Genomic DNA, 12,454 nt, shown 5'->3' with positions numbered 1-12,454 from the left:
TCCAGCTTCAAAAAGCAAAACAAAAAACACCAACTAGTTTGGAAAACTGAACTGCATTTAATACACCTTCCAGTATTTCAGTGCGGCAAATGGAAATTTTATATAGATGTGGATTTCCAAGCAGCAGCGTAATATATAATGATAAAAAACGGGTGGGTGCCCATACTTGTCTCCTGGTGTGCCACATCAACACTTTAGGATACACAAAATGGCTCTAGATTCATAAGAAACCCCCCTGACTCATTGGGGCCAGAGATAACTTTCTGCATCTGTTTATGGCTCAATGGAGATGGAGATTGAAGATCACCTTGAAGAACGTAATTTTCTTTAAATCTAAAGCTCCCTCCCACCCCCATTTGTAGGTATGGCCTCACTGGTTTGCACAAAGGAGTGTGAATAAGGAGCACTGGATTAATTTCAGATACTAATAAAAATGCTGCATTAAATTCTAAGCAATAAATACAGGCAGACACAAGATCGTGCTCCTGAATCGAACTCCATGCAGACGCATGAATGCTTGAAGAACACATGAGTCTCACTTTACGTTTAAGGTCAGCAACCTTGGGCTCATTCTCTTAGGGCTAAGTTTTCACTGAACTCTGTGGGATTCACTTCTGAGCAATGATTGATAAGGTTGAACTGTTTTCAATAGCATTTGTGGTCTTGACAGTACACTCTGCTCTTTCGTCTCTCGCCCATTCCTTCCTGCAATCTTCATTCTTCATCCTCCATGTTTACCCTTTCCTCTGCCACATGCACACGATCACACCTTTTTAGGCTGCATTCATTCATCAACCTGGAAGAGCTGCGAAACAGGAGTCAACAAATATCGTTGCCAGGCTGCAGGTGGCGAGCTCCTTTCCCCACCCCCCACCCCACCCCCAGTCTAGCAACTGCCTGTCTCCCTATGAAATGAGAGATGGATGTTATCTCCAATCTTCTGCTGGGCTTCTGCTTCCCAGTGACTCTGAAGCTCAGCATATGAAAGATGAGACCCTGCCCCTCTCCTGGGTCCTCTGTGCAGGGGAGTATAGCAGAGGTGGTGGCAATCGCAAGTAATGGTGAGCTGGCAAGGCCAGCCAAAATGTGTGGCACCCCCCTCCCTCCCCTGTGCCTAATCCAGTTCTATACTGTTACGGAAGGGGGGGGCATGTCTTCTTCACCTTCTTCTTCGCTACAATATATCCATTTATTCCCAATTGTCAATGTCAAAAGGGACTAAAATCTATAAAATCCATAGAAAATCAATGTGCCAATTTGCTCAATTTCTCTAGGACTCTATGACACCTCCCCTGTCCTCCATAATCCCTCAAGTAAGGTGCTCTGCCAAGCCTTTCCTCCGGGCAATGCCAGGTGGCAGACTATGCATACATGGACCATTGTCTTCCCATCACCGGCACTCAGGAAGCGCTTATCTGCGCATATCTCCAGCTCTGCATATTCCCCCCTCCCTCCTCCATATGTTAATCCGGTGTAACCCAACCTCTCCTTAATGTATTCATGATGTAACTGGGATGTATTTTGCACTGTATTCTGGGACATGGAGGGAGTTTCAAAAGTTCATGTCACCCCTTTCTCGCTGTTCAATCTCGCCTTGAACCTGTTGCGCAATAAACCTTGGATCTCCGCATCTTGCTCCTGTCTCCGGCTGAGCTCATTTTCTTCCGCAGGGACCCACGGACTTAGTCCGATGAGCTGGGTGGCAGAGTAGCCCCGCACCCAGATTTTAGCCGTAACAATACTGAAGCCAAATGCATCGTATGGCTGCAGTCCTACACCCACTCACTAGGGAGAAAGCCCTGTTCAGCAAAGTGAAACCTACTTCCAAGCAAATGTCTATACGATGCCTTTGTACAATGCCCAGTCGTGCAAGGAGGGAATCCCTTTTAAGCTTCAAAGAACACAAGGTTTGTAAGGAATGCAAAAGCTAAGGATGCAGTTCTATGAACTCATAGAATCATAGAGCTGGAAGGGACCACAAGGACTGCCTAGTCCAGGCATGTCCAACTCCCTAGAGACTGCGATCTACTCCCACTAAAAATTAACTGGCAGTGATCTACCCATTGGATTGACCAAAGTTGTTGTGTTTTTTGGTGGGAGTATTCATCAAAGTTGTTGAGCGATCGACCACGATCAACCAGGGACGCCCCACGGTCGACCGGTAGATTGCAATTGACCGGTTGGACATGCCTGGTCTAGTCCAACCCCTTGCAATGCAGGAATCTTTTCGGCCAACATGGGGCACGAATCCACGAGCCTGGGATTTCAAGAGTCTCATGCTCCACCACCGACTGAGCTATTCTTCTTAACTGAGAATAAGACCGATGAGAGCACAATGGGACTTTCACAGAAGCATACACGGAATCAATAAAAAAGGAACCTTGGAATGCAAACAGCAAACCTGCCTCCAGTGCCATATATTAAGTCGCTTTTGAAACAGAGAGGAGTCTGAAAAACAGACTGACATGGAAAAATGGCTTGTTGTTCTAAGTTTAAAATCTCAAAACAAAACGAAAACACAACCCATTGGGAGAGCTCAAGGAGATGAAACATGCTGGGCGTAAGTAGACCAAAGTCCATATTACTGAATGGGGATTCAGTTAAGAGGAGGCTGATGCTGAAGATTACCACCTCCTAGACCTCTACGAAGTATTTTGGAATTCTTGACAGACACTGCCCTTAGGGAGCTGCTTCGACAGCTTTGAAGTCTGATGTTATCACATGGTTCAGTTCCTTAATGGGTTGGTTGTCTTGCACTCTGCGTGGCATTTTTTTTTTTTTTTTGCTGGATGCCCTATACATGATTTTTATCTTCTTAAAAAAAAAACCTAAGAACAAAATTGGTGCATGTTATCAAAGACCTGCACGCAAGTCAATGCAAGCTAAGGGCATTCCTTATGCTGCTAAAATAACAACACTGAACTCTTAGCACAGAAGGCTTAGGAGTAAGGCAGTTCAGCTCCTATTAAGTGCAGGCATTATTTCATTCATTCATTTACTTTCATTTCTTTCTCAATCCATCCACAGGGCAGGTAGCGGGCTTTTAAAAGAAAGGGGAGGGGGTAACAGAATAAAGCACCCAATTAAGTAACTAACACACACACACACACACACAAACACACATATCAGCCTCTGTTTTAAGTGTAAAAATGCCTTCTGAAATTAAAAAGTATGTTCTCTACAGCGACAGGGCACATGGCACCTCATTACCATGTTGCTCCTTAATTTGAGCCATTAAAAGACAGCCAATCTTCTCCCCTCCCCCAGCAAAAGAAGAAAGAAAACCACAGTAAGTCAAAACAGCAAGTCCAGACCACTCAGCAGGTGGTGATTAATCTCATCCTGGGCCTTAGGCTAGATACCCCAAAGGGAAGAGGAGGGGAGAGGCCATTTGTTAGGGGGTTGTTTACTTTTGGAGAGTCCCAAAATAATGGGGGCAAGGCAGCTGACCTTCGCATTCAAGAGTCTGCGCAGCTGCACAGCGACTTGAGAGATGATGCACAGGCAGCCAGTCTTGCACAAAACTTGGTTTAATCACAAGGCTCAAACTTACACAGAGGACAAAGAAGAGGAAGAAAAGTGTGCCACGCACAAAAAGATGTGAAGGGTGAGGAACAAAGCCACTATTTCACAACTGCTGGTGGACCCACTTTCATCCAGACTGCCATGTGAAAATATTCATTATGCCGATTATCCAATTCAATTAAACAGAAGCAGATTCCTCTGCAGGTAGGGGAATTCCGAGCACATCAGGACTCCCGTGTTTGCAATAAATCGCTGGACTTCTCTGAATTTTGAATATGATTATTATTAATCATATTTGTATCTCACCCTTTCTCCAAGAAGTTCAAAGCAGGGGATTTACAGTGGTGCCCCGCAAAACGAATGCCTCGCAAGACGAAAAACTCGCTAGACGAAAGGGTTTTCCGTTTTTTGAGTCGTTCCGCAAGACGAATTTCCCTATGGGCTTGCTTCGCAAGACGAAACGTCTTGTGAGTTTGTTTCCTTTTTCTGAAAGCCGCTAAGCCGCTAATAGCCGCTAAGCCACTAATAGCCGTGCTTCGCAAGACGAAAAAACCGCAAGACGAAGACACTCGCAGAACGGATTAATTTCGTCTTGCGAGGCACCACTGTACCCATTTTTAACCCCTCAGGTTAGGATGATAAATAGCGACCAGCCTAGAGATTTGAACCAAGTTTCCCAGGTCCAAGTTCAGTGCTCTTACTATGCCGCACTGCACAATGTCTTACAAGTGTTATTGTGTTTTCCTTTAACACCCTCCTCGTTTTCTCTCTTTCTACAGATAAGAAACTGTGCCTGATAAGTGACCAACTGAAGGCCGCCATAGTGAATCTATGGCACAGGTGGAACATGAACTGAGTCAGTCTTCCAGATCCAAATCTAAGCGCTGGCACTTGCCATATGTTCCCTTTGTGGCCTGGGTTGCTGTTTCTGTGTGGCTTCTTCCCACACTATTAGGGAAACAACCTAGAAATATATGCAACATACCAACTCCACACTCCAGTGCTACTCAACCCTGGGAGCTGGTTGCTTTGCAGTGGAAGGAAAAAAATGTTATAGGTCACCTCCAGGTGTGTAATCCTTGCTGCAAGTCACCAGAACCTGTTGGAAGCAGCCATGCAGAAACTGCAATTATGCCAATAAGGTAGCATATGAAGTGCTATAAATTCTATATTCAGTTCTCCAAAATAATGAGCTTCTAGCACGGGGAAATCTGCTTTGCTCTATCATGCTCCAAGGCTCTGTGTTCCCTTTCAGTTGTTTTCCAGCATCAAATCCCTCACCTTTAAAATAAACACCATCATCTTGCATCTTACGTTATGTGAGGGGTTTGCTTATGCTAAGTTTATGGTAAGCCCTGCCCAGCTCAAAAGGCACAGTGGCCTCGCAGAATTCATTCATTTTAATTGTTTTTGAATATTTACAATAATTGCTTTTAAGTGCCTTTATTGATAATCTCATTGCTTTATTCTTATTGTAAACCGCTTTGATGTTTCTTTGTTTTTACTATCAAGCAGTATATGACTTTGGTGAAATACAATAATAAAAGAAAAGAAAATACTCCATGCCATTTGTGGGCAGTGAAACTGGGGGAGGGGGAATTTGCCAAATATTTTGTAGGGAAGTAAAATTCTCAAAGGTTTTCTTTCTTCTTCGAAAGGAGTCTTCTAAGAAATTTCAGCTCACTTAATGTTGAATGAAACTCTGTTGCTGGTTCATCTTGGCAGATGAATAAATCAGTGCAATAAGAGATGACGGGAAAGAGCAAACTAGATCCACAGTTGCACCCAAAATTCACGGATGGCGAAATTCGGGAAACCATTTTGCTGAAATTCCGGGTAGGACTGAAATTCTCCAAGGGAGTCAGAATTCACAAAAGAAAAATCGCACACCGGTCAGGAAAAAAAATATTCTGAGAAATTGGTAGAGCATGAGACTCTTAACCAGAGGGTCATGGGTTCAAGCCCCACTTGGGGCAAAAAAATTCCTGCATCGCAGGGGGTTGGACTAGATGACCCACGGGTCCCTTCCAACTTCACAATTATATATGATTACGGCTTCACAAAATGGAAATCTTGCCTTAGTATGTTACGCTGGGTATTTTACATCGGTTTAGTAATATTTAACATTATATGGTTTTAAAATTGCACTGCGATTACTTGGTGTGGTCAATTTTAAACTACTTTCATGGAATCAGAATTGTAGCGTTGGAAGAGACCCTAAGGGTCATTTATACAAGTTCCTGCAATGTATACAAGTTCCTGCAATGCAATCTCAGCTTTTTAGAGCTTGTGATCAAAAAGGGACTAAAATGGTTTTTTTATTATGAAGTTCTACCTCCACTGTTGGAGGCAGTTATTCCTCTGAATATCAGTTTCTGGGAACCACAGGTGAGGAAAGTCCTTTTGCACTCAGTTCCTGCCTTCAGACTTCCCATGTGCATCTGGCTGGACACTGTGAGAATAGGATATTGGGACTAGATGAGCCTTTGGCCTGATCTAACCAGCTTTTCTCGTGTTTCTAAATAAATACGATCATTTTGGAAATTCTCTAGAAACCATGGGGCAAGGGCTGGTGGACTGCCCATGAAATGCGAGCTGTATAAATTCTCCAGCTCCCTTCTGGAGAGTAACATTACTTACTTACCTATCTCCTTGATGAAATCTGGCGGCAATTTAGACATAATGTACCTCTGGTGTGCAGTGCTGCCGCAAAGGCATTAACATGCTCAGGATGTATGGGCCAGGGACCAGCAAGCTAACCTATGCGCTCTGCAGCATGGATTAAGAACTTCTTAAAAACGTTACGGCACCTGCAAGACCCACCACCGCAGATAGCGGTTTTGTGGGCACCATACATGCCGTCTCGGAGATGGAATCATGCCTAAAATGATTGTGCCTGCTAAAAACACTTCCAAATACTCCCTCATTTGCAGAAACCACTAGCAAAACAAATCCAGACCAAATGTGTTCCAGTACTCTGCTTTCCATATATCATATAGGAATCAATGGCTGCAAATATCAGCACTGAAATGCCCTACTTGGCTCACACAGAGATAGAGAGAGAGAGGAGGGGAGGGAAAGTATTGCTTTCAGATGGAAAGAATAAGGCTTTTGCTATATTAATATATACATTAAATTGCTCAAAAGAGATTTGCTGCGTCTTGTGCTTTTTTACTATTAAGCAAACACGTACATTCAATTTTACTTGGAATATATGACATTTTCTTCTGCACGAATTGCAGTAAATGGTGGTTGGAAGCAAGGACAAAAAATAAAAAAATTCCATTCCACACGTGGAGAAGGGGAGGGGAAAGTGCTCAGGCCAGTATTTTTCATTGCCCTGTCAGCAAAACAAATACACTCCAACTGCATTTTACAGTCCAAACAATTAATGATGGCAAATCTTTTCACATTCGTGACTTTTCAGCCAAACCAACTTACCCAAAAGCAAGAAAATACATACCACCACACTTAAAGGAGAGGAGAAGGAACACTACGTTTGAAGAGGCAAGCTTTTAAAGCACAGACATCCGTTTCAAAGGAACTCTGAGATCCATCAAAATAATAAGAAAACTTAACATAAGCTGCGATCTGGGTTGGGTTGGGTTTTTGTTTTTTTTCAGACTTACCACAAGAGCAAAGTACACCATAAAGAAAAATGATAAACTACTTGTGTAGCCAAGAAAGCCTGTAAAATAACAGTAAAAATAAGAGGCAATTTATAAGGAAAGTGATCCTGGTGCAGGGCGAAAGGAGCTTCATGCTCTAGGTATGTTTTGCATTACCGGGCTCGGTATCTGGGGCTTAAGATTCAGAATAACAACATTCCAACTTGCCTGTCACAGATCATTTATGTAGTTTTGTAGGGCAGAATTAGAACTGGCTTACCACTAATGGCATGCTGTAAGTAAATGCAGCTCTTTAATGTTCTGTTGTAAAGGTTTTATTTTAGTAGAGCAGACACAGGACTACGGCAATCTAAGTAATAGGTTAACTAGGCAAAGCTGGAGGACAGACTAGGTTGCAAATAAACCTGCCTCCCCTCCCAATCTTTCCTCGAATCTTTAAAAAACACACACCACCACCCATTAAGGCTTTCTTTTTAAACTCCTCAATTAAATTGCTACTAAAAGAGAACACTACTGCTAATAGTAATTATGGCAGCAATAATACTCCCTTTAAAATTACTTACCAATTTTAGGAAGAAGTGCTAGAGGGAAGACAATGCAAACTGAGGTAAGAAGCAGCAGCAATCTCCCATCAAGATACCAGGAGCTATTGGAAAAGACAGTAGGGTTTCTGTTATTATCCTTATCGCCCTGGTTTTCTCTTCGTTCTCTTTCTTACATATTTGCTGTTTTGTTTATTGTATGTTGAAAAGTCTTAATAAAATTAGGTTTTTTTAAAGGAAAAGATAGAGACAAACACTATTTAACTAAACACATACAAATCATGGATAATTAAGCATCAAAAAACAAGAATCACCTTCTTTCAGTCTCCCTAATAACTTCCGAAGAGTGGTCTTTTAAAGGCTGCATTTATTTAGAGTTTAAAAAACCCGTGACCCTACTACTCGCAGACTGTGAACAGGTTAGAAGCGCTGTTACCCTGTTAAATAATTCTTAGCTTGCAACCCTACACACATTTACTGGGGAGTAAATCCCATTGAACTTAACAGGATTTACATCTAAGTTAAAACAAGTAAGTTATTAAAATCCCATGCCTAATTCATCAGGGAAATGTGCTTCATGTAGCAACATATAGTTTTACAGTGGTACCTCAGTCTACGAACAGCCCTGTTAACGAACTATTTGGTGTACGAACTCCGCAAAACCAGAAGTAGGTGTTCCGGTTAGCGAACTTTACCTCGGAAACTGAACAGAAGCCAAACGGTGGAAGGGCACCAGCGGTGGGAGGCCTCAGTAGGGAAAGCACGCCTCAGTTTAAGAATGGTTTCGGTTTAAGAACGGACTTCCAGAACGGATTAAGTTCGTAAACCGAGGTACCACTGTACAGTCATAACTCGGGTTGAAGTAGCTTCAGGTTAAGTATTTTTGAGTTGCGCTCCGTGGTGACCCAGAAGTAACGGAGCGCGTTACTTCTGGGTTTCACCACTTGTGCATGCGCAGACGCTCAAAATGACGTCACACACATGCATGGAAGCGGCGAATCGCGACCCGCACATACACACGTTGCGTTTGCTTCAAAATTTGAACGGGGCTCCGGAACGGATCCCGTTCGCATCCAGGGGTACCACTGTACAGTATACTGCAAGCAGTCGAACCCAGGGCAGATGTGAGGACAATTGCGGCGGCACTTTTAACCGATACAGCTCTCAAGTCAGAGGACCTTGATGACAGGTATGGTCTGCTCTGCCGGGGGGGGGGGATCCCAAAAGGGGCTATTTTGACTGAGAGCTACAGAGCCACCAAGAATGTTCTGAACGCCACATTAAGAGCCCTCTCTGCTTAAAACCCCTAATGCTGATTGATGAGTGTCTTATGCATTATCCCTTATGGTTGTTCCCTATAAACACCTTGGCCTTTGGTCTCTGGTTTTATTTAGCCCAGAACATGGTTAGCACCTCGTAAACAGGAAGGGGCATCATGTTACCATTTTAAGAGTGCCAGTAACACTTATGGGCATGTCTGCACTGGTTGTTGAAATTAGGTGGGCAGTACTGACCTGAGACATATATTTACACACGTCTGACCTGCCTGAGCAAGTAACGTATTTAACAGTATATACACACAGTTGATATGAAGGGACGCAGGTGGCATTGTGGGTTCAACCACAGAGCTTAGGACTTGCCAATCAGAAGGTCGGCTGTTCGAATCCCCGTGACGGGGTGAGCTCCCATTGCTTGGTCCCTGCTCCTGCCAACCTAGCAGTTCGAAAGCACGTCAAAGTGCAAGTAGATAAATAGGTACCGCTCCAGCGGGAAGGTAAACGGTGTTTCCATGCGCTGCTCTGGTTCTCCAGAAGCGGCTTAGTCATGCTGGCCACATGACCCGGAAGCTGTACGCCGGCTACCTCGGCCAATAAAGCGAGATGAGCGCCGCAACCCCAGAGTCGGTCACGACTGGACCTAATGGTCAGGGGTCCCTTTACCTTTACACACAGGGCAATAGGCATCAGTGGCAAATTACAACTTGTGTAGCTGCTTCGGTTGTGGTCGCCCTACTTTCTCAATGACCCCCCCCCAACATGTGCACCTTGGCAGAGAGCCTATCAACACAACTCCTAAGTCTGTGCAGATAGGTCCACATTTTTGCACCTCTCAGCCAAGAGGAAACCACTGGTGAAAAGAGGAAGGGAGCAGGGGTGCAAATAGACTATTCTCCCATTGTTATCCAAGCCTACTGCCCCGCTTGAGTTACACAGATCCACCATCCCTACTCCCCTACGTAAGAGCTTGTGGCCTTGCCTGCTCCTCGCATCCCCTGGGTCTCTTCGTAATGCATAAAAGACTACGCTAAACCAACAGAGCCTACATTTATTTGATCACACCATCCCCTGATCCTTATATTCTGTAAACTGCATTCTATGAAGAACAGAGACATAAAAGGAGAGGGGGGTGAGTATTGCTGAAGGAGTATACCTGAAGTAGCATCTCCACCCCCATCGTTCTGCCCGGATGCTAAGGTCCAGCGCCAAGGGCCTTCTGGCGGTTCCCTCATTGTGAGAAGCAAAGCTACAGGGAACCAGGCAAAGGGCCTTCTCAGTAGTGGCACCCGTCCTGTGGAACGCCCTCCTATCAGATGTCAAAGAGATAAACAACTATCTGACATCATTTAGAAGACATCTGAAGGCAGCCCTGTTCAGGGAAGTTTTTAATGTGTGACATTCTAATGTATTTTTAATCTTGGTTGGAAGCCACCCAGAGTGGCTGGGGAAACCCAGCCAGATGGGCAGGGTACAAATAAATTATTATTATTATTATTATTATTATTATTATTATTATTATTATTATTGCTATAACAGGACCCAATTTCCCCAGAATCCTGATAAATGATTTTTCATCTGCTTCCCTGAAAACATGCCTACTCTTCCCAACACACTTTTAAGAGCATCCCTAACCCAATTTGCCCTCTCTCATAAAAACTAGAACTTGTGGACATCCAGCGAAGCTGAATTTTGGAAGATCTGGGGCAGATAAAAGGAAGTGCTTCAAGACACAGTGCATAGCTAGCCTATGGAACTCGCTCCTACACGAGGCAGTGATGGATACCAAGCTGCTCTCTTCTCATGTTCTCGTGGGTCTCGTGAGTTAAGTGTGTTTAGGATTGCAGCCTTAAGAGTGACTGACAGGCAATCCAGCTGGAGTAAAACCATCATTCTCCCACGGAATCTATGGAACAATGGCTTTACGCTAGCTGGATTGCCTGGCACAGATTAACAATGAAATTTTATACTGATCTGGCTCTGTGGTTTCATTTCTTTGGTCTCTGGGCTGAGTATTTTAATTTAATTGTTGTGCTTTTATTTTATTGTGTTTTACTGCGTTTTTCTTGAATTGTTTTTAAAATGCCAATAGAATATAAATAACGTAAACAAATAATGCACGCAGTCCCTTTGGCTCTATATGACACACCCAAGGAAACAAAAAATGAATCCTGTGCACAAGGCTTACAGTGCCTCTGCACTCACCTGCCTGAAATATATGAAAGATGCACTTTACTGTTTCTAAGTGTACTTTTTCTATTTTAATAATTTTTAAACGTAAAATACTGATTAGCAGCCAAGCATATTTAAACCCAATTTATATTGATGAACTATAATTAAATATCATAACCTCTTAATATTATGAACCAACCAATCTGTCATCCCATTTTATTACAAAAAAACCCCCCAACAACCATTACCCTAATATTGCAATTCCTTGCACATTTTGAAGCCTCTCCTTAGATTCAGCGTTGGATTGTATATTTTCCATTTCTAAGCATTTCCTCTACTTTAAAAATCCATTGCAAAGAGGTGCACGTGAAAGTTCTACTCCATCATAGATTAACTTAACGAAATTTAAGGCTCCTGGGAACTAGAATCTCTTTTTAAAATGTTATTTAGGCAATTGGGAATTCTGCCCTATCAGCACTTAGTCTTTGGCTGATGTTGACAAAAGCAGGAAAGATGCTTCTTGCTTATACAGCAATTTAAAAATATTTGTTATGGAAAGAACAATATTATTGGAGAAGGTAGCAGCTCCGAAGGTTGGCTCTATGTTCTCAAACTCGCTTTCAAAATGGCTGTAAATGAAGCAGATTCTCTCTAAAAAGTTCACTATAGGTTAATAATTTGGCTCCTTCAATTTTCAAAGTTGTTTTGGTTTGGCTCTTTTGGTGGGGGTGTAACTATTTTTACAAGGGCTTGAACACTGTTTCTGGTCAAGTGCTTTCTTTGGCAGTTTTGACCATCAGCTGCAGATGACTCCCAAATAAAGAGTTTACTATAGAACTACACAAGTTTTGGCACAGCCAGCTGTCCTCTGCAAACCTGGCACATGCTGCAGGAGCCTTGAGATGGGTCAATGTTCATTATTTTGGAAACTGTGGCTCTTGTTCCATATAGGTGAAAGCAGCCTGAGCAATGTTACGTGTGGCTCCTGTTTGTAAGTGTAGTACGAAGTTATCCAGAGCATCTTGGTACCCACCTGGCTGGAGTGGGCAGATAACAAAGCAGATGCGGATCTAAGAGGTGTGTGTCTAAGGTCCCGTGAAAAGCAGAGCATAAATGCTCAAACTGTGTGCTGTGAGAAATAGATTAACTCCTGTGAGCTCAAAGCATCATCAACAAAGAAGGCTGCCTGCTGTCTCTCTTTCTGATTCTGAAACAGACTGCATTAGAAACTATGTCTGGTTTCAATTCGGCCTCCAGTAGAAGATGGATTCTATCCCGTCTCTGCACTGAATAGATCCAATCGCTACCAATG

General features: G+C 43.2%; 1 protein-coding gene across 5 annotated transcripts in view; it reads right to left on the bottom strand.

Annotated features, from left to right (window-relative positions):
* Nucleotides 1-12,454, bottom strand: part of SLC38A6 (solute carrier family 38 member 6) — a 61,153-nt gene that overhangs the window by 10,482 nt on the left and 38,217 nt on the right. For 4 of the 5 annotated variants that reach the window (XM_053403213.1, XM_053402887.1, XM_053403036.1 and 1 more), the window contains exons 7-8: nucleotides 7,718-7,800; nucleotides 7,155-7,213 (exon numbers count right to left, since the gene is read on the bottom strand). The exons of the other annotated variant lie outside the window; for it this stretch is intronic. In XM_053403213.1, coding sequence (XP_053259188.1) covers nucleotides 7,155-7,213; nucleotides 7,718-7,800 — 142 coding nt within the window. The remainder of the gene's footprint in view (nucleotides 1-7,154; nucleotides 7,214-7,717; nucleotides 7,801-12,454) is intronic. 5 annotated transcript variants of the gene reach the window in all.

Source organism: Podarcis raffonei, chromosome 1 (assembly GCF_027172205.1).
Source record: "Podarcis raffonei isolate rPodRaf1 chromosome 1, rPodRaf1.pri, whole genome shotgun sequence".
Classification (NCBI taxonomy): domain Eukaryota; kingdom Metazoa; phylum Chordata; class Lepidosauria; order Squamata; family Lacertidae; genus Podarcis; species Podarcis raffonei.
Note: the sequence above shows the minus strand (reverse complement) of the source record. Positions and strands in the feature narration are given on the sequence as shown.